Below are 27180 nucleotides of genomic sequence, written 5' to 3' on the forward strand. Positions count from 1 at the left end.
CGTGATAACATTTCTACTTCAAAATCATTGGCAAACCACCTAAGAACAGAATAATTGGCCATAGGATGTCATTGTCTTACTGACAAAAACGTAGTGACGTCACCATCTATGTATAGAATGCACAGGATGTTGTTAAATGGTCTATAAACTGGAACGAATTAGCCCGCTATGGGAAACCAGGCTTAATTCATGTGTGTAACGTATTGCACATGATAAGCGATCCGCACCGATTAGTAAGGGACGACACTTATTAATAGATTAAAGTCTCACCTTGACAAAAAATTCAGTCTAAGCGGAAAGTGTCGTCCCTGACTAGCCTGTGTGGACTCCACAGGCTGATCACGGACGATACTTTTCACACATCAATTAAGTCTGTTTTTCCCGAGCACGGCTCAAATATTATATAAAATATCTCTAGATGAGTGACTATGGTAGAGCCCGCGCGTATTTAGCTGTTTTTTTTCGAACATTTTCTTGTTCAGTGGGGTGTCAATTTGCCAAAATCTAAAATCCTGAAAATAGGCTATCGTTTTGGGGCCAGAGCAAAAAAGGGTTATTATTCATGTAACTTTGTTTACTATTGTATATGACTTTGTAAACAATATGTCAAAGTAAAAAATTTGTGTTTAAGATGACATTTTGTGACAATAATCTTAAAATTCCAGAAAAAATCTTCTGATTTATGTCAAAATCAAAATTGGTCTTAAGGGCAAAAATCCTGATTTTAGGAATAATCATGAACTTTGACGCCTCTGCTTGTTACCAGTACGAATCTTGTGATCGCTTTACATTCGCGGTTCATAAAATTACTGGAAAACGAACTTACATCAATTCACACAATAGTGTAGATGGATTCTTTTCTCAACTAAATGTTCTTCTACACATGCTTTCCTTAACTTATTTTTTTTCTAACAGTGACATACATTGGACGAGGAATTTTGAAGACAGTCTATAAAACATATATTGTATATTAATTCGAGATAGAAAATAACTATAATACCTCCAACGTTTTTGATCAAGTATAAGTAAACGTTCATTGAAAAAAACAAACTTTTTATTAACCTATTTGTCAATGTTAATGCGTGCAATTGTTTTATGACAAGACTGGAAATAAAACACACACAATAACTTCATTTTTCCATGAAATAAGGCATGCGTGATGTTAAAGTTCCTTTTCCCGTCAACTTGGACACAGGCGTCTTTACAGGCTTTCTGTTGGACTGCATGTTGAACACTCAATTCATTACGTGTAGTAACCATACTTCACGTACACAGGCGAAGTTCAGGGCAGTCATAATGATTTCAGTAAGTTTTTAGCACAATTTATTATTGATTGACATGATCATATGTACACAATAATATCACAATAACAAATTTAATATTTAAATAAAAGTACACTTTCATACATTTACACAGATAAACGAAAACTGTATTTTATATCAACAGCATTCCATAACAATAAAATCCTTTGTACTAGTTAAAATTAACTCACAAAATAGTATTTTACGCAGAGCAAAATGTAACATATTGTTAACTGAAACAAATAAATAATAAATTGAGAAAAATTGTGTAAGTCTAGATGTCTGGAGGTTTAACGCTGCAATCTTCATCTGTCTCTATTCCAATGTCCTCCTGAACGAACAAGAACAGAGCACACATTTATTAAGTAATTCATAACTGTTAGGACCACTTGATTTTGCATACAGACACACTGTACATTATATATTTTAGCCTATAGGAATGTTCACAAGACTCATTGTACACATTCAAACAGATTAATTATTTTTTAACATTTAAATATTTGTACTATAAGTTTATATGCATATTTTAATATTTTTGTCATGCGGGACGATGACCAATATAACACCTCAAAATGAAAAGGCGGGGGGGGGGGGGGGGGGGAGGAGGGGTAGACACTCGCACAGATCAACTAGACGAGAGTGAACCAATCAAAGGTAATGCCATAGCCAAACAGCCCATAGGGTATCATTTATTCTAGTCACCTACTTATATGAGCTGCGTCATTAAAGATAGGTCTTTTGCCATCAGCAGCTAGCTAGTTCTCGAGTACGGAACTACCATGTCCCCTATAGTCACAAAAGATAATCTGGTCTCATTAGTGGACAGGGTAGCTCATGTCTAGAATGCACAATTGTGTAGACTGGTCTGCAGCAACACTATCCACATATGACATAAGAACTATTTTTGCTTGAAGAGGCTCAAATTAGATACCTACATACAACTGCTTCTTGGGTTTTGGGTAGCCCTCCAATATGGCATTCAAGATGTCGTTTTGTCTGGGGGATAAAAAATATAGCAGTATATTATTACAACCAACATACGGTAAACTTGAAAACTATCTAGGACCGATAACGGTGTGTGAATGTCAGAGTTTATTAACAGGTATCGCTGCGTCTTCACGACTGCCTTATGTGCGGACCGGCCCCTGTGACCTTTCAGGGGAAATGGACCGATAACAGAACATTGTGTTGCTTATACACCTCAGGACAATAGTCTAAATAGTTCTCATTTCTGTAATTGAATAGTTTGTTTACTTACTTGGGCTTGTAAATCCTGTTTTTTATTGTACATCCCATAACCATGCAACTTCAACAAACAGTGTGGTGGCATATGGGATACGGTTTCTGCTTAGCAATCAGAAGGACATGGATTCTCTAACAACACCAAGTTTTTGGTTCTATCCAGGAAATTGATTCAAGGCTGACTGAATAGGACTTAGGCTTTTGATCCTATTAAACTTAAGATACATGTATGTAAAAACTGTACGATTTTTGTAAAGATATGTACATTTTTATAATACAGACAAATTACCAGGATATTGCGCATGTTTTATTTGTTTCCATGAATTTAAACCATTTCCTATATTGAGTACAGATTTAAATTACACAGATGCACTAAAGTAACGGCTTGCTTACCATGCGTTCCTTTTCTTCCATGCCTTAACATATGTTTCCCTATTTTTATACACCTGAAGAAACACAAGGTTACTCATGAACACACTACTGTTCCTGCACATTGCTGTGGAAAGATGTTCCACAACTTATAATCACAATTATTCCACATGAAAGATTCCCTAAAAACACGGTTACTAGAACGTTTTTTGTTTTAATCTGTTCCTGATACTTGAATGTTTATTTTTTTTTCAATGAATTGTCTATCACACAGGATTATGAAATCAATGCACCAATATCAGGGTGCAGGATTGTTGGGTTCCCCCTTTTAACTTTCAGGTATGTAAGCACGACAGTAAGTGGTGCTTAATTTCAAATTACTTTTTTAATACATTTTTTTTCTTAAGAATTTCAACTAGTGCATACAAGACAGATTTTATGCTGCTAAAGGCAATGTGAAATGCATTAGGATTAATTCACTTAATAAGCCTGTGTTCTTGTTCAAAATTCGATTTGTACTAGCTGGTTATGCTTTACGCAACATGAAATTTTGTCACCGAATGGAGACGTATTTAAAGATTTATTCATATACCTTAAAGCAGGTTTTTTTTTGGCCCGATTTTATAGCCGAAATTCGGCTATGTTCCCAATCCCAAAAAGTATACTTTTTCCCCAAAATGTGGCAAAAAAATCCCAATTAAAAAAAAATAAAATTAAAAAATATTATTATTATTTCTTTTTTTAGAAAGAAGTGTCTAATGCGTATTTTATCTCAATTTTAATTCAATTACACCTAACAAAGTATTATATGATTTTGTTCTTTTAATTTGAATGATTATAAAGAGTAATGTAAAATTTAGTATTTCCCTAATCAGTGGACTTTTCGTGTGAAAAAAAAAGGCTAATGAATTTATTTTCCCAATTTCATGAAAATGCCGATAAAATTTCCAATTCCAAAGCCATGGGCTATCTTCCCAAAAAGTGGAAAAAAACCCTGCCTTAAGATATCGGCACAAACTGCAAGAAAAACTGTCTTTTATGCACTAATAATTTTTGCAAATGTATTTTAATAACTTGAGATATTTGCAAAAATAAACTTCTTAATGGTGTGATTATATTCTGTCCAGCCCGTGTGTAAACCCCTGAAAACCCTGTTGATTCTGCACCCTGATATTGAAGCAATGGCCTTGAAACAAGTTGGAGCAGATAAGGCAATAAGGTAATACAGAAATTGTCATTTCTCTGCAACACATAAGCATGTATTTATTTCATTTAGTATTATTAGGTTCTACTTTTCAATAAATGAACAGTGGGGAACTTGCTTATTGTACCCAATGTGAGTAATGTGGTCCATAAAATTATCTAAAAACACAATACAAGATACAACTTATGACGTTCCTCTTCAACAGCCTCAGTACCTTGTCTTTCTCCTCTGGTGAGACCACATTTCCACCATCCTTTAGATGTGCCAGCTTCTTTTTGTAGTGGGCACACTACAAAACAAACAAGTTCCCTCACTATTTTAGTGTTTGCACTTTAGCAAAACAAGCTCAAACCCTAAAGATTTTATCATGAGAGCAAAATGATTTTTAAGTGCATTCTGTAAGTATTAAATTACTGAGAAAGCCAACCTTTCAATAGAGTTAGTCAAGTTCAACATTTATCAGTCAATCGATGACAGTTTATACTTATTTTGACTACACTACATTTTGATAACAACTGATGGTGGGAATTAATGTCACACTAACGTCTGAGGTAAGTTATTTGAAAACAGCATGATGAAAAATAAAGTTGTTCTAAGAAAAACTGTATAATGCTGATCTTGACCTTTGAAATCTAAGTGTGACCTTGACCTTTGAGCTAGCTTTATAGGTGATATGCTGTCTATGCATGGTGAATATTTGTTTAAGGAATGTTAATTTAAAATATCATGAACAATGTTGAAGTAATCTAGAGATATATTATCAAGAACAGAGATGGATATGGTGTCTCCATAGCAACCAGGAGGTCACAGGTTTGATCCCCACTGTTGGAGTGGTCTTTAGATCTCTTCCTAGGACACTAAGGTTAAACCCAGGAAACGGACTTGAGAGTGTTTCTATAAGCCTGATATTTTTTATGCAATCAAGCTAAATAAATCAGTTTAAAGCTTTCGTCTGTGCCATCAACATCCATGCAATCAGAGCAAGTTTTATCGACAACATGTCCTTTTGTTACCAAGGCTAGCATCCGAATCAGCCACAAGCTAGTGGACAAAGTCATTTTCTTGACCAAATGAATACTTTTGTTTTGTGCATGTTCTGCATATACATGTATGTTTCTTGATTTGTTTGAACGGTTAGATAGTGTTGCACTTGTTTAATAATTATTTTTTTAATATTAAGTTTATTTTTGTTTATAATACATTTTTATTAAGAAACGGATATAATTTCAACACAGGCCATCTCAAATTTCTATACTGTACAGGTAAGAGCAATATGACATGTTTAACATATACTTAATCATTTTTACTACTTAGGTTTTCAATTAACTGGTTAATAATCGGCTATGGCAAAAGGTTAACTGGTTAATTTTGTTTGTAACCTCTTGCATCCCTAGTTTAAACGAATAGCAGTGGACATGTATGGAGCAGATGCAATAACACAATACCTTGACTTACTCAGCATGCTACTGAAATTAGCAGATAAATTATCACAAAGGACTATCAAATTTTGAAGACTGAGTGAAAACTGTTGGGCAAAGATGTAAGAGAACAAGAACAGCTAAAAAGGTAATTTTTTTTCTTCTTAAAAGTATTTCTGTTTGCCACTGATAGATAAATTGAATCATGATAGCTCAACATTTCCTGACACAATCTGGCCAATCATAAAACATGACCTAAAGATTATGTCAAGAAAGTTTACAAGCCTAGATAATGATCTTGTAAGAATTCACTGGTTAAGGGACTTATGGACTACTTTCAACTACTACTTCACAGAGACGTGTGTACCTGGGCTGTTGTCTCTTGTAGCTGTATCTTGGCCTCTTCAGTTGACAAGCAGCTACTGAACATTTTTAGATCTGAAAAAAAGCATTCTTGCAGAAATATAAATCTTGAAAGATCTACAGTCACAAAAATAAAATGAGCTGTAGAATTCCACTTGACTTGTTCTTGTTAGTTTCTTAACAATTTCTCGATATTTTTCAAGTTATTGTGTACAAACAATTCTTCTGCATCTATAAACTGTGAACTTGACTACACACAACCCATAGTTAATTGAACCCAATGTTAGAACTAGATATACCAGCGTGAGGCATTCATGTACGCAAACAAATACAAGAACTTAATGTGTTATTTACTTATTAGGTGAAAACCATTTATCTATACATGTACATAGAAAAAGTGACCTTGACCCTGTCTGAAATCTCAAATTAAGTTTTGATGGAAGGCATCTATGTATGTAGTTGAATAGGCCAATAAGTCAATTTGTTTTTGACTTACTAACCAGCCTCAATGCTTTCCATTTTAAGCTTAAGTACATGTAGCATGACATTTACACATTTATCACATGCTATACCCTGTTTCCCATGTAATACAACCATTACATATTTTTTTTATTACACATGTGTAATACAACATTTTTAAGCGTTTTCATTGGCTTAGTTTTCGTTTATTGACCAATCGCATTTTGTTATTTTGCTGAAATGACGTTGCAACGTCAAATGAGTCACGAAATGTAAGCATCATTCGGGATTTATCATTATGTTTGCGTAAATATTTATTTAATTTGTTCATTTAAAAGCATGTGATAAAAAAGATCTGACACTCGTTGTCATATCATACCATATTTTATTAAACTCGTCCAGGAAATTCGTTAGTAAGCTCGCCAAAGGCTCGCTTACTAACAAAATTCCTGAACTCGTTTAATAGAATATGGTATGATATGACAACTCGTGCCAGATCCGATATATATACTTTTTCATTAGCCATTTCTAAATTTTTTGGTGAATTATTGAGTAGAAACCTTTTTCTAACTAAATATGACATTAACACCATCAATGTCATGTGTAAACCAAAGCGGAGTCAGGGTACAACGGAGAAATATGAGAAGTATCATTATAATAACCCTATTTGTTATTGAAAAATTAGATGGAATCCCTTTTGGCTATTTTAAATAACAGTGACCTTGACGCAACCATCCCATATGCAATCCCAAGAGGAAGATGTTTTGGTACAAGATATCTACACACCAATTTGATTGTCTGTTACCTGTCTATATATCTCATAAATAAAATGTCTAATTTTAAAAAGGCTCTTTACAACGTAAAATTTCAAACCAGGGTTAACAAACTTGGTCTACAGAGTTAATGGGGCTATTAAAGTAATAAGATTGAATGATATCCCTCAAGTCAATCCTGAGAAACTAGGTTACATATAAATTGTTCACCTGCCTATTTTATGTATATAATTACATATTTTATTATCATTTATGAAAACTCCTAAGGGTAAAACATTCTTTAATTTTCACAAATTTCAAAGTAGAGTGACCAAACATGGCCTATGGGGTTGTATTAATATGGGGAATAAATCTTGTAAGTTTGAATGAAATCTCTCAAGCTATTCGTGAGAAATTAAGTTGAAGAAAAACCTTGAGAAACTAGCTTCAAAACATTAAACTAGTTTGGATGATGTCAGGGTAGGCAGAATAGCTTGAAAGGTGCTTCTAAAAAGGGCGCAGAGGTATGGTATTTAGGCAGACAAATCTGGTAAATTATGTGCTATGTTAAAGTATTTGAAAATTTGAAGGTTTCATTCTAATTATAATTTAGTTGGAATCACCACACAAGTTATCATCATAATTATGTGGCTGGGCCAGGAATCAAATCTGCAATCCTCAATTAATAATTCAGCGCTCTAACAACTAAGCCAGATGTCGAAGTTGTACAGGTTGTAAGTGACAACATTTTACCTGATACACACATGTAAAGCAGATGCAACAATTTCAAATTCAAACCTTAAAATATATATTTTGCAAAACGGAAAATCAGGTAAAATATTTGGTATTTTTTTCTGTCATAAAAAACTGTCAGCCTTAATAACCTTGTGGTGAGATGTGCTAAAAACCTGTTACTGGTTAGTATGCACACACTACCTGATTCTAGTTGTCTCACTTCCTCCAAGGTGGACTGCAGTTTTCCAGTGAGCTCCACTATCTTGCTGTCCATTGTCTTGACTTCAGCATCATCCACCTGCACACACAATTATTTCATAGACCCTTTGAGCCCAAGGACAGTATTAGGGTATATACCCACCTGAACTTGTTTACAATTTTGTTTGCTACAATATTAACGTTTCAGAACCACAGCTGCAGATAAGAATGGTATTTGCACAAATAGGCTTTAAAAAAGAGCAAACAACCTAAACAATGGCATATGAATGGTATCCCCTTATACCTTTCCCACTTAAAAGCAAAGTGATAATGGCATAAAACCAGAAATACCTGCGAGTAAGAAATTGACACAGGAACTTAGATGAATCTTTATATATTTTCCCCTTTCGCAAACTAAATTGCCCATTTGCAACTTTTGGGGCGGAAGCTGAGAAAAATGGCTGAGCCTTACCTTTACCTCAGGGAACTGTCACTGGTCAGTCACATAGACTTACCTCAGGGATCTGTGACTTGTCAGCTACATAGACTTACCTCAGGGAACTGTGACTGGTCCACCACATAGACTTACCTCCGAGAACAGTGACTGGTCAGCCACATAGACTTACCTTAGGGAACTGTGACTAGTCAGCCACATAGACTTACCTCAGGGAACTGTGACTGGTCAGCCACATAGACTTACCTCAGGGAACTGTGACTGGTCCGCCACATAGACTTACCTCCGAGAACAGTGACTGGTCAGCCACATAGACTTATTTCAGGGAACTGTGACTGGTCAGCAACATGATAGACTTACCTCAGGGAACTATGACTGGTCAGCCACATAGTCTAGACTTACCTCAGGGAACTGCATCTGGTCAGCCACATAGACTTACCTCAGGGAACTGTGACTGGTCAGCCACATAGACTTACCTCAGGAAACTGTGACTGGTCAGCCACATAGACTTACCTCAGGGAACTGTGACTTGTCAGCCACATAGACTTACCTCAGGGAACTGTGACTGGTCAGCCACATAGACTTAACTCAGGGAACTGTGACTGGCAAGCCACATAGACTTACCACATGGAACTGTGACTGGTCAGCCACATAGACTTACCTCAGGGAACTGTGACTGGTCAGCCACAGAGACTTACCTCAGGGAACTTTGACTGGTCAGCCACATAGACTTACCTCAGGGAACTGTGACTGGTCAGCCACATAGACTTACCTCAGGGAACTGTGACTGGTCAGCCACATAGACTTACCTCAGGGAACTGTGACTGGTCAGCCACATAGACTTACCTCAGGGAACTGTGACTGGTCAGCCACATAGACTTACCTCAGAGCTGTGACTGGTCAGCCACATAGACTTACTTCAGGGAACTGTGACTGGTCAGCCACATAGACTTACCTCATGGAACTGTGACTGGTCAGCCACATAGACTTACTTCAGGGAACTGTGACTGGTCAGCCACATAGACTTACCTCATGGAACTGTGACTGGTCAGCCACATAGACTTACCTCAGGGAACTGTGACTGGTCAGCCACATACACTTACCTCATGGAACTGTGACTGGTCAGCCACATAGACTTACCTCAGGGAACTGTGACTGGTCAGCCACATACACTTACCTCAGGGAACTGTGACTGGTCAGTAACATAGACTTACCTCAGGGAACTGTGACTGGTCAGCCACATAGACTAACCTCAGGGAAATGTGACTGGTCAGCCACATAGACTTACCTCAGGGAACTGTGACTGGCAAGCCACATAGACTTACCTCAGGGAACTGTGACTGGTCAGCCACATAGACTTACTTCAGGGAACTGTGACTGGTCAGCCACATAGACTTACCTCAGGGAAATGTGACTGGTCAGCCACATGATAGACTTACCTCAGAGAACTGTGACTGGCAAGCCACATAGACTTACCTCAGGGAACTGTGACTGGTCAGCCACATAGACTTTCTGTTTGCCATAAGCCTTTTCTTTAATCTGACCAGACTCAGCAAGACTTTCACACGCCTTAACTATAGCCTACAACCAGGTATAAATATTATACTTTAATTAATATGACAACACAAAATATGATGCTATCTGCTTAAAGTCTAGTCTTGGTTTTCACTCATTCAGAAAGTTTTCTTAAATGGGCTTATCTGTAAGTTCTTCCTAAACCTTCTTTGGCACTTAAATCTGCCAGAATATAAATCAGTAAAATCTACCTTAATCTTCAAATTTATAAATAAAAAGTTCATGCTTAAGTGAAAACAAATTAAAGTGTTCAAAAGTGAGAAATAAAAATTTCAATAATAGGAAGTCGACTTCAAACAAGTGTTTCTTACAGTTTTCCCGAATTCCTTATGCAGATTGTTACAAATATCTATGGCACTGTAGGGTCGATTCTGTTTGTTTAGGTAGTCCAGTACAGCAGCTGACGCTGTAAACAAAAGATTAATTAACTAAATAAAATCTAGCTGAAGAATAATCATCTGGCTCATTGAAAAAGCACAGAATGCCATGACTCTTGTTGCCTGTTGAATTGTTGCAAAATAAGAACATTTGATCCAAGTGTCAATGACATGTAAATATCCCAATTCAGAATTAGTGCAAATTTGTGGCAACAACTTATTTTACTTCCTTGATATCAGAGGTGCTGTACCTTTTCGCGAAAATTGGGTCAGGGGATTTATGTGTTCCGTTGGAATAACCTGTCCTTATGTTTGTGTTTATGAAATTCTTTATGATTATCACTTCAATTGTCAATATTAGCCAGATTTGCTTTCAACAATTGTTCTTTTTGAATGCTCTGAGCTTTTATGAGAACATACGTACAGCTGAGTTCTTTCTGATAAAACAAAATTCCATGTAAAAAAAATTCTCACGTATATCTATAAAATTTGAGTTCCATTAGCTGAATTAATACATCAGAACAAACTCAATACCTGTCATCGATATCAATTAGCGAGTCATTTGTGGAGAAATACTCAAAATAAAAACTTTACACAAAACCCTTTATCAAATAGAAAGCAAGAGTTTTGAATTGACTATTCGTTCCATCTTTCGGAGGTTCCAGAGAAAGTCTGTGTACATTGTATTACAATTGGTTGATTAGACACGAGATCTATCTCGCGGAAGATTTTCGCTGCGTATTTTTTAATTCTAAATACTGGGCTTTATACATTGCAAAAATTATTTTCATGAACCGTTGACATGTTTGAAAATTTGGATTAATATCATTATTATGTGGCACACCAAATCAAGTAAGTTGTTTTAGTTGGAGCATTAGTGATTATGTATATTCTGTTTGTGTTTATTTATGCCAGAAAATAGTTTATGTTGCTTATATTAACAATTAAAGTGCTGCTTGGATTCCGGGCCACACTTTTCTATGAAAAATCTTGTTACCAGTTGCGACTCCCAGCGACCCAGAGGGTAATTAGCTGCGATTGAGTTGGATGATTGCAATTATCAACAATTGAAGAAGAAATGAGATGGAATTATCGAGTAATTTATACAGATGGGAAAAGTCATATTTATGCAGTAATCATAAGTTTGCATTATATGTGTCTATACTTGTGGAATGGTTAAATGTGACTCCCAGCGATCCAGTGGGTTAATAGCTGCGATCGAGTTGGACGATTGCAATTATCAACAATTGAAGAAGAAAAGAGATGGAATTATCGAGTAATTTATAGAGATGGGAAAAGTCATATTTATGCAGTAATCATAAGTTTGCATTATGTGTGTCTATAATTGTGGAATGGGTAAATGTTAAAATAAATTGAAGTCTCCTGATTCTCTGTTAAAATACATTTCCTCAAATGATCGACCAAGTCACACTTGAGTACAGAAGGGACAGGGCCGATATGATCCAAATTTTCAAATCTTTACATGCGCTGGATGATTTAAACTGGGAAAAATTGTTCCATCTGGCTGAGGATAATCTTCGTGGTCATCACTTGGAATTAAGAGGCAAGAATTCCAAAAGCAATGTAAGACTCAACAGCTTTAGTCAAATTAAGAGGCAAGAATTCCAAAAGCAATGTAAGACTCAACACCTTTAGTCAAAGATCAATTGATTACTGGAACTGTTTGGAAGAATCAACAATAGCTGCCACAAGTGTTATTCAATTTAAATCGTTGCTAAATTCTGAGAAATGGAACATTAAGAAGTTTAACCCATCTGTAAATTAATTAATTTTAACAATTAATATTTACTAAGCGCACTCTAGAGAAGTTTTAACAAAATATTACATATCAGAGAGAGATTCTAAAGAAGAGACCATTTATCAGAGGGCCATTACAGCTGAGCTAATTTACGGCCCAACAGTCCAGGTATCCATATTTACATACAACCAAGGGAATCATGTTGAATGTTAGGGATGCTAAAAAAAACACCTTGCAAAACCTTTCATGGGGTGGACCATCAATGAAATCTGCAATTAATCATGAATGCAAAATAAGGTATGAGTTAAGCTGGGTACAAGGTAATCTTTTGTCTTTGTTTTGACATTTCTTTTTATTTAGTTTCAGTTCCTTTTATTGTAAACACACAGAGGTGACAATCCATACATGCCATAAATTTTCAGACCAATTCCAGGAAATTGAGCTCAATTTTCCGGGACTTTTGCCGATTTTCCGGGACATGTATACATATATCGATAAGCGATATCTTTAAACATATATGCATTTTTGGTAGGCATTGTAAAATCAGTATTCATGTATTCAAGCCAATTTACAATCACATTAAACAATGCAGCCTTTTCGGTTTGACTGCGAACGTGAGACAATCGATATGATAAGAGGACCCCTGTTATTGATCGATTTTGACACGTAGCGTAGTAACCTATATGGGTAGGTATTGCCATACTCCTATAAATATGAGGTAGATTTACATCGACGCGGGGTAGCTTACGTCTAATTATTTGGACTAGTATTGCCATGGAGATGCTGCGGATTAGTGGGTACACAGATTCGAGGTGCAGTTAAGCCTAAGATAAGGTACATGTATATATGGATTTTGTAAAATCCGGGACATTTGACAGATTTCTGGGACTGCGGGACACGTTCTTCATTACCGGGACAATCCGGGACGTATGGCATGTATGAGACAATCAAAGATACGAACGTTTCCCATTATGATTCACACCTGATATACGGTATTATTCACAACTATACGCCTATATATTATCAGTGGGACGAAACGTCCAATGTCTCCCTACACAAATATCAGTGGCACGAACTGGTAGTGGCACGAAACGTCCATCAAGGCATCATCCCCTAGAAGAAACGTTTGACCAGTTCTATAATTATCATTTAATGGTTAACATCGGGCATATTATATGGTGACTCATACTTTAGTTTTTCTTTTTCAAATAATAAATAATTATCTGAAATATGACCGATATATTTACCATTTAAATCCTTAGATTTACTCATTTTGAGTTCGATATATGTCAAATTTCGCGGGAGTTTGTTCAAGGGAGGTAAATTTGACATAATAATTCCACACCATACTGTTTTAAGGCTATATGCCACTAAGTTGTGCAATAGATTCGAAGGTTACATACCGCTAACTTGGTCATGAAATTATTTGTAAGGCTATTTTCCCCGTCTTAAGTCAGGAAGTTGTCACTTATATGTATGATTAGTTAGTACATTTACACCGGCTGATCCACGAATGGTGTGATTTAAAAAAAAAAAATCAACCATCATCACCCTTCGAGGGTCGTTATTATATATATTTCCTTACATTTGTTTATGTAAACCATACAACGCGAAGCCATTTTGTGGAAAAGTTAAGTTCATTTTGAAAAAGCCCCAAACCCATAATCTAATCAGATGTAACACGATTTTTTGTGAATTCAGTGGTTTCCGTCTTTCCGTAGGAGGGGTAATAACAGCGAGAAGTTTTATTCTGAAGATAACATGTCAAATAGGTGTTACGACCAACTTGCCTCGTGCAATGACATTATTCCGCCAACAAGAACAAACATATATTCATGTGTGCGTCAACAATATGATGCAATTTGTTAATTTGCTGAAAAAATGGGTGGATCCACATAACGATGCTTTAAATAGTTTTTCTTTTTTGCAGTCGCTGTTATGATATAAGCATCGCAGCACAGAAAACATTGCTTATAACAATTGAAGTGCACACACAGTGATTTTATAACGTGAGTCCGGGCATTAACGCATGCTTGATTCAGTAGGAAATTCTCTTTTCAATATTTCTATATTATTGTCAAGCACAAAAACATAAAATTGCAATGAAATTCACACTTGCCTTTCCAGCCACTTTCAAATCAAATATTTAACATTGATGAAAATCGATAATAGTTTATGACGATAACTGGAAGGAACTATTCGTAAATATTGTTCATTACAAAAGTTGAACATTGTAATTGTATCGGTTTCTTAAACTGGTGTTTGGTAAGCATGTATCGGGATATCTTTCATTACAAGCAGATGGTCAAAAATACTCTAAAATACACGGCTGACTTTAGAAGGTTTCATTGTTTTCTCCGAACACCCCTTTATGTAACGGAAGCACATATAGTTATCCGACTGTTAAACATAGTGTGCATAAGTTGAACCATTGATCAATTTGACTGAACAAAAGCCCAGGGCTTAGTGTGAATACCCTGGTGGTCATATACGTCACTTAGTGTGAATACACTGGTGGTCATAAACGTCACTTAGTGTGAATACACTGGTGGTCATATACGTCACTTCACACAGCTATAAACCTTATTGAAATCTATTCTTTATATTCCGAGTAAAATATTTTTTAAACGTTACGCCCCTGCGTGGTACCAGTTTCTAAAGACGTTTGAATATATTTTAGTCGCCTAAGTATAAACACAATAACGAATTCCTTTTTATCGAAACACATGGGCGCTGTTGGCATTGCAAATATTTGGGAATCGTTTATATTTTCTATAACTTTATTTTCCACATGTATGAAATGTTTGTTAATAATAAGTTAAATAATATAAACGCTGATTTACGAATTTAACATCGAAGTTCAGATGTGTTTTTATAACTAAACCATGCAGGATTAACAAAACATTCACTGTACTGCCAACAATAAAAACCAAAAATCCAATTCAAACAGCCTTGTTCACGACATCTATATTATAAGTTGTAACCGCATCAAGTTCTTTCAGAAAAATTTATTGAAAAGACTCTTTATTGCTTTGTTCGAAATACGCTTTTCAAAGGTTTGTTTCAATTAGATTTTGAAAGGGTTTAGTAGTTTCATGTTTTGAATTCCCAATTTACTACATGCTGTGCTTCTTCTGCGGCTGCTGCTACTGCAAATACTACTTCTACCATTGCTGCTTCTTCTGTAACTGCTAGTTACTGCTACACGTACTGCTGCTGCTATTGTTGCTACTTATACTGACTGCTACAGGTATTGTTATTGCTACAGACTACTGAAGATATTGCTGCTGCTACCACAACATGCAGTGTTACCACCACCACCACCAACAACACCACCGCAACCACCACCGCCACCGCTACAGTAACCGCTACCGCCACCACCACCACCACCACCACCGATACAGCCACCCCCACCGACACAGTCACCGCCGACGCCACCGCCATCGCCAACGCCGGCACCGCCACCACCAACACCACAACCACCGCCGCCAAAGCCGCCGCCTCGGCGGCCGCCGCCGCCACCATTAACACCACCACCACCATCACTACTAGTACTACTGTATTTTAAAAGTAACAAAAATATAATGATAGTTAAAATATGGTACATTACATGCAGGTATATTTATGTATTGATAAATTAATAAACGAGTACCTGCAGCTGTATGCGCGGTATCCCATTTGAATTATCTTATATAATTTGTATTGCAGAAAGGTTTGCATAGTCCCTTTTTACCAAATTTGATCCGATTCGCAAATTGTAATAACTTTAAACCCAGTTCATGTCAATTATGTACAGACAATGGAAAATCAGTGTCTGTGAAGATAAGAACATTTGTTAAAACCAGGCGGATCAATATAACAATATTAAAATGCATATTTGATTTAACTGTAAACAAGCAAAGAGAACGCGGAAGTTATTTGGGAAGTATCAAATCAACGAGGTGAGTAATACATATACACACTTTATTAAAATTTAAATATACACACTTTTATTAAAACAATGATATTCATAACAATATTTATATAAAAAAAGGCGCAAACAAATTACCACTTACCCGACCGACACAATTTTGTGTGTGCCGATCCTAAAATTTTGTTGAATTTCAGGTTGAGTTAAAAAAAAATATTTTTCTCAAAATTCGATCATATGCGTAAAATAACTATTTCGTTTTCCCTTATTAGCTCGGCTGTTTTCGGAGAAAACCCGAGGTATTGTCATAGCCAGCTCGTCGTGTGGTGTCGTGTCCGTCGTCGTGTCCGCCGTCCGCGTCGTGCTAAAACCTTAACATTTTATTAAGGTTTTGAACATTGGCTCTAAAATCAAAGTGCTTCCACCAACAACTTTGAAACTTCATATGTAGCTGCACCTTGGTGAGTTGTACACGCCACACCCATATTTAGATCACTAGGTCAAAGGTCAAGATCACTGTGACCTCTAAAAAAATTCTGACAAGCTTTCATTTTTTTCAAAAATGCACCCGCAGCCGAGCGTGGCACCCGTTATGCGGTGCTCTTGTTTTTTTATTTGTATTTGGCAGATTACCCTCACATAAAGGAAATAACTAGAAAAAAAACTACGTATGCACTTTTAGTTTAAGTTGTTTTGTGGAAACAAACATGATTTATTTTGGCTAATTGGGGTTTAGCTTGTACCTTTTTTATATAGATTTTATAGAAAATGTTAAGTTTGTTTGAAAAACGATGTTTTTTTAAACACAAGCAAGCAATTATGATGTTAATTCAGAGTTGAAAACTATAGACTATCATCATTGTTATATTTTGTCACTAATATAATGTTTGGTTTTCATTAACATAATTATTAAATCTCCATTGCATCCAGAGCGTAAGACTTATTAAAACGTTACCGAGTCCGTGTCCAGGGTAGACTTGGTGTCTTTAGGTGAGTCTAAAGAACGCTCCCACATTGGGGATCGAACCATTGAAAAAGTCGAACCCAAACATCGGACAGCGTACGCAATAAGCTTCTTTTGGGTGATATATGTAAACAATTCAAATTGCAAGCGAACTACAGAAGAGTATAGCACATATATTATCTTAAATAGTTTGCATTACTATTTGTTCTTGTCTTGTTTCCAATATTTTAAAACCAAACTCGATTCGACTCCCAATGTGTCAAATATACATACAGTAACTTTAAAATCATTATATATCAATTGTGTATGACGTTTGTCAATCATGAAAAATCAACGACCGAAGATAAGCTTTATTGTAAAATCATTGGCAAAACCATGCCGATCAATATTCTATTGAATAGTTGATTGAACTACGACAAGAAATGTAAATATCATTTAAGAGGAGAAGGAAGTTAATTGGTACATATCAAATCCGTGAGCTGATAAACAATTCTACGAATTGTAAGGAAGTATAGCGTGATTGGTCGTATTATATATCTAAAGCTTACAAGAGAAACTGTAAGTTAATATTTAATATATCATAACTTTTTTGTTTTTAATCATGTATTTTAATGGCAATCATTAAAGCATAAAATTTAACATAATTTTGTGTCGGGCAAAACCCGATCATATATAGTATTCCGAAACGTAAACTTTGTAAAAAAGCGCTTGTTTAGTCAAGTTAAAGGAACCAGTAATACTAGATGATCGAAAATTATGGCATTAGTTTTGATAAATTTGAAATTGTGCATTAGAAAAGAGCCGTACTTACATAGATCCAGAGACTCTTCCAATACTCAAATATATCATTTTGTGAACCCATAAATAGTCGTACAAAAGATCTTCGGCGTAAGTAGTAATTATCAACAGTGTTGTTTTTCCATACACAGCCATCTGACCCCGTGTAAAACATTACCTTTCAAAGAAGTATTTCAAAATATTTACGGGTAAAAATTTCGCTTTAATATGTTAAGGATCGTATACATCGTCTAAATTATTTTTTCGCTTCTCGTCTTCGCAGTTGCATCGTCAGTTTCACGCTTAAAGAACCTACATTTATATTAAAGCGATTGTGAGCAAATATAATTAGAAATAGGGAAATAGATAACATTTGTACACACATTTTAAATGAACAATGATTTTATAGTAAACATACAAAACTTATATGTGCATATATTAATAGTACACACAGCAAAGGTATTAAACATTCTACTGATTTGTTTATGTTTTGATACATCAATACATACATTAATAATTCATCTAGAAAAATATATAAATAATTTATCTCATATTAGCCTATGCAATTTCATATTTAATTGAATATCATATTTCATTTCATTCGGGTCTACTTTCGAGAAATTTCTTCAACATTCATTTAACATAAATTGGGTTAGACAACTACGCCGAAAAGAAAGCGGACCAGCTTGAGTTATTAAATGTTTGATGTAACTCTTTTTTGAGTTGTCACCAAATGGTGATACCAACCACTGGTTTTAATGTTGAAGCTTGTTTTCAAATATGATGGCGTCCCAAACAAGACGTTTAGAGGAGCATCTAGAGTGCGGGATATGCCTGGATCGGTACACCAATCCGCGCATGTTGCCTTGCCAACACACGTACTGCGCTGAATGTTTGTCAGGTTTACCGAAAGATGCTAGGTTAGTAAAGAGTCAACATTACTTATTTTAAAATGCCTTTGTGCGGATAGATATACACTTTTAGTTGTGACATGTGAAGCGATGAAGATCATAGAAAATTTAATCCAATTTAGGTGATCAACTGCATCGCCGCAGAAAAATTTCCCCGTTATTTCGATGATTCAAATACATGTTCGTTTGAAGGTGCTTTCTTTATTTTGAAACAAACACTTCAAATGTTTGGAGTTAACAATTGAAACAATGCCCTCCCTAATCGAAATATCGATCAAATCGACTTAGCTTTACAAAGATATGAAGTATGTTTACAAGTGGAGAAATAAAACATAAAGTCATGACACAATTAAGTGTTGAGTGGAGAGTTTATTAATTACAGACAGCTTTAGTTTATCGTGAACAATATCAATCGGTGTCAGTCGATTTTGTCGTAATATTTGTAGACATGTTTTATTGTCTTAGCAGAAAAAGAAATCAAATATACGAGTATTTCAAGTTTATGGTACACGAGCATACACACCACATGAAGGACTCACTGATTTAGCGCTATTATATATACATGTATGCAGAGCTCCAGATAAAAATTTGGTTAAATTCTTATTTACACCCTATTTTAAAAATGAATTCTTATTTTACGCCCTGTTATAAAAGTAATGATTCTTCAAAAATATATTACCAAATAATTGTGTATTCATGGTTTTTGACACATCAATAATTTAAAATTTTGGTTTATAGTCTTGGAAAAGCCTGGCTTTCCTTTTGTTTTTAATTAACTGCTTTAGATTCAGTCATTTACGCAAGAGCTTATACATTCATCAATTATTGACGAAACCATGCTTTGGGTGTTTGGTTCATGAGAATCTAATTGAAAGAATGCATGCAGCGTGGATTTTTTACACTGAAATGGCTTCTTTTGCCTTCCCCGCTTCGATACACCGCTTCGGTCGACTATTATGATTTTTTATGTAAAACGCTTACTGACACTTCGGCTTAGGTCATAATGGCCTGTTGGTCGCCGTTAAAGTCATATCAAAAACTATATTTAACATTTGATTTTAATGACATTTTGAATAGGTATACAGTATATAACTTGTGTATACAAATTACAATATTTATTATTAGTGAATAATTGTAATTAAAAAGGTACAATAGCAGTAATGACTCGCCTGCAATATTAGGAGAACAGACCGTTTTGCCATTCGACTGTTCTTAGGTGTGGCTCTTTTCCTCACAGCAAACGCTTGAGTGACGTTGACTTAATGTTTTTATTGAGCGCCTAAACGAGTCAGAATTGGGATGAAATGTTTAACGTAAATAATTTGCTACTGGAACTTTTACGCATGTTCGAAAATTTCAAATTCGTGTTTTATTTTTTCAACGCGTAACTTTACGCAAAGATTTTAAATCTAAATCGTTATTTAAGAAAATTAATTCGTTTTTACGCCTTTACGCATGTTATCTGGAGCACTGTCATCATGTATGCTGTTTGCTGCGAGATAGATGTGTTAACCGTTTTGCGATAATTAGATATTAAACAAATAAAGCGTCAATACCTTTCAATTGACACCGTGAATTTACTTCTTATGTTTGTTTGATTTATAAATGCTAGATATCGATTAAACAAAATACGAGTCTCAACTAATTAAGAAACACCAATCATTGAGAATCGACCAAGCCAGGAATGAATAGGGCGTTTATAGTTTATTGAAATATTGACATAGGACCATCTGTATATTATCTGGGTAATACCTTCAGTTTAATATTGTATAGTGTTTAAACATTCACCAACTGTAACAATTGCAACTTAAAATGATATGTTCAATTAAAATTATTATACGTCACTTTCGTGTCGAATTGCCGTATCCCATGTACCTACCTTTGCACAATTTTGACGTTGAAAAGTAATATGTCCCGATTTACCTGTAATTTGTTAGTATAAACCGCGTGTTTTTTTTAAATGTTCAACACAAGTTTGCCGAAAAATCCGCATTAGATAGTAATTCGTAGACACTTATGAGCATATATACACACATTGATGTAGATTGATTTGATTGATTGTCCAAAAATCTGAACGTACTTATAATGTATAACTTAAATAACATAATGTTTGTTTAGTTTAATAAAATACATGACAAGGCGTATTTCGGGTTATAGTAAATATTGCTCTCCCCAATCGAAGAGTTATGTCAACCTCGACCTTCGACCTCTGTTCACATCACTGTGATCTGACTGCAATTTTTACTATACCCTTCAACTGCCCATGATTATTTATTATACTTAAACAATTTTAGGCGTGAATGTGTTTGAATTAATAAAAAAAATAGTTGCAAAAATATATAATTGTCGGAACCCACGTTCACACAAATACGCGGTGCTTCCATATCGACCGTGGGGGGATTGATTAGCAAAAAGGTCGAATTCATGAGGAGACGCATTGTGTACACACCGGTCTTTCTGACAATAACGTAGTGACGTCACCATCTATGTATAGAATGTGAGGAGACGTATGTCTGGTCACTTGTAAAATTCTGCAAGGAATGCAACCAATGAAACTACGCTCTGTCACACATTAAAAGTCGTTGGTGATCTCGTTGAATTATTAATATTTATCCGATTGATTTTGTTATTTTACTGGTATCCGTTCGCTTTTGTCATATTAAAAGTTATCCGACGAAACAATCCTTGCTATCAATACTTTCAAGGAGTATTTATAAATTAATTTTTATGTATTTTTTCCCTGGGGTTAGTTGACTCGCTAAATTTTATGAAAAAGATTTTTTCGCCTGTTTTTGATGTATAATGTAGAGACAACTTAATATATACTTTGGGTTTCATGAGTTAGAGATACCCGGTATGTGAATATTTATTTTTAAGAACCTTGCATATAGGGAAACTATTGAATTGGCTTAAGCTTATTTATTACAGAAACCAGGTTTCCTGTCCAAACTGCCGACGTCAACACGTTGTCCCAACGGGTTTCCGCCAAACTTTGCCCTACAGGGAATACTAGAAGCTACGTCTCCTCCAAACGTCCCACTCTCTCCACAACCGCCCTCTACTTCAGTTGTTCAATTGAGACCCCAGCCTTCCGCACCACCAGTGTCGGATATGATAAATACGCGTCAAATTCCCACGGTGCCGTAAGTGAAATTTTCAACACTTTTCATGTGGCGTTTTCAGTTAGAGCTATCGTGGCATTTTCCAAAATCAAATAAGTACAGTTTTCACGCAGAAAAGTATTTGTCATTATACCATTATATTATCGGCTTTATGGAACTATCCATCTAGTACTTTGTAAGACAATGATTTTCGTTAATCTTAGTCATAAAAAATAGAATATGGAAAGCACGATTAATGCGGGAAATCGAAAAAGGATGGCATTACGTGTTTTCGTTTACTATTCTTATGCAAATGGTATTCGATCTGTTAGAACTCGTTATGAGCACGAAAGCGTTATCTTGTCATCATTTGTCAGTTACAGATCGTATGATTTCTTTGCAGTAGTTCTCCCGGGAGGATTGCGACTGCCAGAGAATACAGAGGTATGAATCAGGACAATATTGCTTGTGTAATGTTTGTATAAACACTTAATATTTTTGCTGACAATTTATTTATGTTCTAAATATTACCCCCAACTCTAATAACAATAACACTTTTACATTTCAATTCGATTGTTTGAAATATAGGCGTTTATAATCTAATTTGCAGACAAATTTCGACAGACTGTTAAAAATGTTCTACGCAGATTTGTAAGGGACCACTACGAACGCAACAAAGGTATGCTGTGCTTTCTAAATTAATGGTATCCTTTTAATGTCGGATTTGATGCTATTGAGTTAATGTCTACAGACTCAATTATTATAAATACACTTTCTAACCTCGCTAAGAATTCTGGTTTTTCATAGGCTCAGCCAAGTGACATGCTAACTGTCAATTTTTCAATATCGCTGATTGACATATCAGGAAGAGTGCAACTCATTTACCTACCCACTTAGCATGCAAAATGCAAGCACATAGAAATAAAGACATTACCAACATTTGCTTTTCAGAGAACAGACAGACCGACGAACGAACGGATGACATGTAGAACGGATGGAACGTCAGACAGACATACCGTTTATACTAGTGGTGGTAACAATTATCCGGATATCCGAATACTGGTCGAGTATCCGAATTGTAAAAGATGATCCGAATACTTGATTAAACGATTTTACCCCGGTTGTTATGCACACTATGTTCCTTATCGTATATTTCGACGTTAATCTGTATACCAGAATCGTTGACAGACTGATATAAATCCGTAAACTGGTTGTTGCTGAGATCTCGAGAGTGCCCCTGCCAGTTCCCGATCACCTTGGTGATAATGGCGGAGTTGCATAATTGCCAACTTGCGCCTCCGTGTTTTGTTTTATGGTCCTTACATTAAACTTTATATTCATACATACACAACTGCCACCTTTATTTCTATCGAGAATTAATGAACGTATTTGTTTCTTTTTACAGGCATTATATGTGGTATTTTCCTTCTGATAACAGTTGCCCGTTTTGTCGCAGGTAACGTTTTAAAAATATTGTACATTTCATCTATTTACTTGATCACGTATATATCATAAATTGTATCACAGCCAGCGTTTATAAAATTCCAATACTTTATACCGTCTTTGTTTAAGATGATATATCATTTCGTTATGATACTTTCAGATATTTCACCAGCATGATTGTTCTTATATTCAGAGACGTGGATAACAGTTATCTACGTCTCTGTTATATTGAACACATAAATATAAAGTATGACAGAAACAACAACAGCAACAACCAAGCGTGTATGTTTAAAATATACATGTACGTAACAACATTAAAAGCCAAACCTAATTTAAAAACATTAATAATACCCATTAATTCCAATTGTGAATGTTTACATAAGCATGATCTATTTATTTGTTAAAGGTGCCACTAAACTTGGATCTGACTGTGAAAAAGAACGGAACGTCGGAACATATTTGTTCGTAAAAGCCACGTTAGGCTTTATATTCTGGATCGCCTTTCTGGTCCTGGGGGTTAAAGGACACATGGAGAGAGCCTTGAAAAATTTGTTTGTGGAGATTTATATATACGTTGACTTCTTGTTCGCCGTTGTTTGGTTTATCGTAGGTATGATGTCTAGTAAATAATTTTCCACAACTGATTGAAATATATCGTAGATTGTTTTAACAAAGTTATACCTTTTATAAGCAAAAACTTCACTTATATTAAGTATACACGAAGTATAATTACATATTATAATCATTAGCATATAGGCGTTCTTACACTTACCTTTATGAGCCTTTTTATTGACCCTTCAAATGAGAAAACGTCTTTAATTTAATGTTTTTTTATTTAATGCTTTCCGGTTGTTTATAGACAAATATCGGTGGATTAAAACGGATAATTTCACTGTTTCAAACAATGAAAATTATCAGTGAAAATTATCGATAATTTTCATTGTTTACTGTGAAATGACGTCATTTATTTGACAAAATGACAACATAATCCCAACGACTTTCTTAAGTAAAACTCTTTAACAATGTATATAAACTGCAAAAAAAGCATAAAATAAAAAGAAATTTTTTTGGATTCGGTTGAATATTGATTTTAATTCACTCGTGATCATAGAAAATATATATTTTCACTCGTGGCTGCGCCACTTGTGAAAATATCATTGTCTATGATCACTCGTGAATTAAAAACGATAATCCACCGAATCCAACAAATAACCTCTATGTATAATGCAATTAATCTTAGACTGATGTTTCTGTGATGTGATTTGCTTTACAGTGCTAAGGAAATTCAGCAATTACAACATCGCTTAAAGTTATTATTTGTTTACCTACCATTTGGAGCGGTTTCTTTGTCACGTAAGCTGTCGTCGTTTTTGTTTAAAAGACAAAAATACTAACTCACTTCTCATCCTCAAATAGCAAAGCAATATTTGTAAGCATCAAGGGTAAAATACGTTTTTAAAATCCCATTTTTTTGTTACATGCATTTTTTTTCATATAAAAACCGGTGACACAATTCCTGCTCGTGTTGCCGCTGTACACCATATTCATTTAAAATCCTTCCAGAACGAAATAAGGTTTTGCTCTGAACAGGTAAAACGTACCCGCAGCTTTTACTCAAGGTTTTATTGTCATGCATCCAAATACACAACGATTCCCGATTACTCCTTGCAAACTCTTTAACGTACTCATTTGAATGAAGCGGCTGAATCGCTAAAACGTAAGTGCGGCGATTTGATAAAATTGCAGACTAATAAAAACATGATTATCATGTGATGAGGATTTTATTTTTGGAGCAATAAAATAAAATATGGTATGTAATACTAACTCGCGTAAGGTAGCATATATAAATTGAGCCGCGTCATGCAAAAATAGTTCATATGGTTTATGCGACCAGCGTAGCTCCAGAGCAGCCTGTGCATACGCGCAGTCTGGTCAGGAGCTACCATGTTGGCTAATAAGACCACGAAATATTGCATGAATTTACAGCGGTCAGGGAAGCTCCCGACCTGTCTGCGCGATGCATATTAACCATTTGCATGCTGGGAAAATTGTCGTCTGCTAAAATGTCGTCTGCTGAATTTCTAAAATTAGCATTTCTTCGATTTTTTTCAAAGAATACTATAAGAATAGCAAACAGTTTGGATCCTGATGAGACGCCACGTTGTTTGGCGTCTCATCAGGATCCAAACTGTTTGCAAAGGCCTTCAGAATTCGGTTCTAGCACTGAAATAATTAATTGCATTAACCCATTGTCGCACGACGCGGCACAAATAGTCGAATATTATTCTTTCATTGCAGGAATGGCATGGTGCTTTGGAAACTACCGAGCCATGAAACTAGAGTGCCCGTCCTTCGTTAATGACTGGGACTTCCATTTTATTAACTTTGCATTGTTCTTGACTGTTTCGGACCTGATAATATTTTGTGTGTTTATATTCTATGCATTGTATTCGGTCTTTGATAACGAAGAAGAGTAGCTTTAGTATATTATATCAAAACGAAAGAATAATCTGAACAAAGAAATTCAGTATGCAGCATTTAAACGTTGTTGCTAACAGATAACTGCTTAGTGACTATCACACGTAATCAACATGATCTGAAGTACTATAACTATACAGCCATTTTAAAGATTGCATCGGTCATTCATACACATATATAATATATATAGATTATTCTATTTATTTCAACTATTGCATACTGTAATAACTATTTGTATTTTTTGTTAAATAAAATCATGTACTGTTTTAAACACGTTTTCAATTATTGCACAATTAACGACTTCGACAAGTGTATTACTTATCCAGTTTCTATGGTCATAGTGACCCATGACTGTCGGTTACAAGCATGATCGGTCAGCCCGATTACCATATGAGTCGTGTTTTGAGAAAACTGAGCTTAATGCATGTGCGTAAAGTGTCATCCCAGATTAGCCTGTGCAGTCCGCAAAGACTAATCAGGGACGACACTTTCCGCCTAAACTTGATTTTCGATAAGGAGGGATTTCATAGAAACTAAAAATATCATAAAAGCGGAAAGTTTCGTCCATGATTAGCCTGTGCGAACTGCACAGGCTAATCTGGGACGACACTTTACGCACATGCATTATGCCCAGTTTTCCCAGAACGCGACACATATACTGATCCATGGTTGTCCACAGGCACGATCTGGCTGCCCAGTGTCCAGGAGGCCGTTTTATCAACATATCTTATCTTAGCGCATCTTATCTTAAATCCTTCACTTACGATTTCATTTACGATCCGCTAATACCCGTTTTATGAACGCTGTCGTAAGTATCGAGTCGCAGCTAAGAATTTAGCTAAGCGTACGATCTGGAATATCGCGAACCAGTCGAAAAACTTCATCCGATTTCCCGCGTTTATGTCAAAAAAGCAAGATGGCCGACAAAGATATTGTACAGTGTGATTCAGTGTCATTAAAATAACATATTGGGCAAGAGCGCAACTCGATCAGAATATAACTTTGCTACCTTGTATCTAACCGTTCAGTGTGAGATTGATGTTGCTCAGCTGTTCATATGTATATTGACTGTAAAATTCATAAATCTATTTTTGACAGAACATTGGTAATTTTGGGTTTGCAAAGTTTACTACTTATAATCGGTGGGGGCAGATATCGCAGACACCATACAGTGCCTTTATAAGATAGACGAAAACTTCAAAACTTTATGCGAAAAAGGTATATCAGTAAATTGCGTCTATAACTAACTTGTATAGCAAAGTCCAAAATATTGCAATATCCGAATTATAATTCAACCTTTAAAATTCAAGATATAATGACAAATGAACTGTTTTACTTAAAAAGAAACCATAAAACATTTGTTTTGATAAATATTGAACAAATATGACTA

At 35.4% G+C, this 27180-nt stretch overlaps 1 protein-coding gene and 1 pseudogene across 1 annotated transcript; one reads left to right on the forward strand and one right to left on the reverse strand.

Moving 5' to 3' along the window:
- Positions 1-1306: 1306 nt before the first annotated feature.
- Positions 1307-13571, reverse strand: LOC127863254 (homologous-pairing protein 2 homolog; annotated as a pseudogene).
- A 5078-nt stretch (positions 13572-18649) lies between these two features.
- On the forward strand, positions 18650-25958 carry LOC127863253 (uncharacterized). The gene is made up of 7 exons (XM_052402652.1): positions 18650-18777; positions 21697-21911; positions 22273-22313; positions 22480-22548; positions 23275-23325; positions 23719-23922; positions 25611-25958. The coding sequence occupies exons 2-7, from the start codon at positions 21880-21882 to the stop codon at positions 25787-25789; spliced, it is 576 nt and encodes a 191-aa protein (XP_052258612.1). The 5' UTR covers positions 18650-18777; positions 21697-21879; the 3' UTR covers positions 25790-25958.
- Positions 25959-27180: the final 1222 nt, after the last annotated feature.

The sequence above is a fragment of the Dreissena polymorpha genome, unplaced genomic scaffold, assembly GCF_020536995.1.
Source record: "Dreissena polymorpha isolate Duluth1 unplaced genomic scaffold, UMN_Dpol_1.0 chrUn003, whole genome shotgun sequence".
Taxonomy (NCBI): Eukaryota; Metazoa; Mollusca; class Bivalvia; order Myida; family Dreissenidae; genus Dreissena; species Dreissena polymorpha.

Excerpts from the sequence above, each read along its gene's own strand:
- LOC127863253 (XM_052402652.1), top strand. The coding sequence starts at position 21,880 with ATGATAAATACGCGTCAAATTCCCACGGTGCC. Across the intron at positions 22,549-23,274 it reads CCACTACGAACGCAACAAAG|GCATTATATGTGGTATTTTC; the intron begins GTATGCTGTGCT and ends TTCTTTTTACAG. Across the intron at positions 23,923-25,610 it reads CGTTGTTTGGTTTATCGTAG|GAATGGCATGGTGCTTTGGA; the intron begins GTATGATGTCTA and ends CTTTCATTGCAG.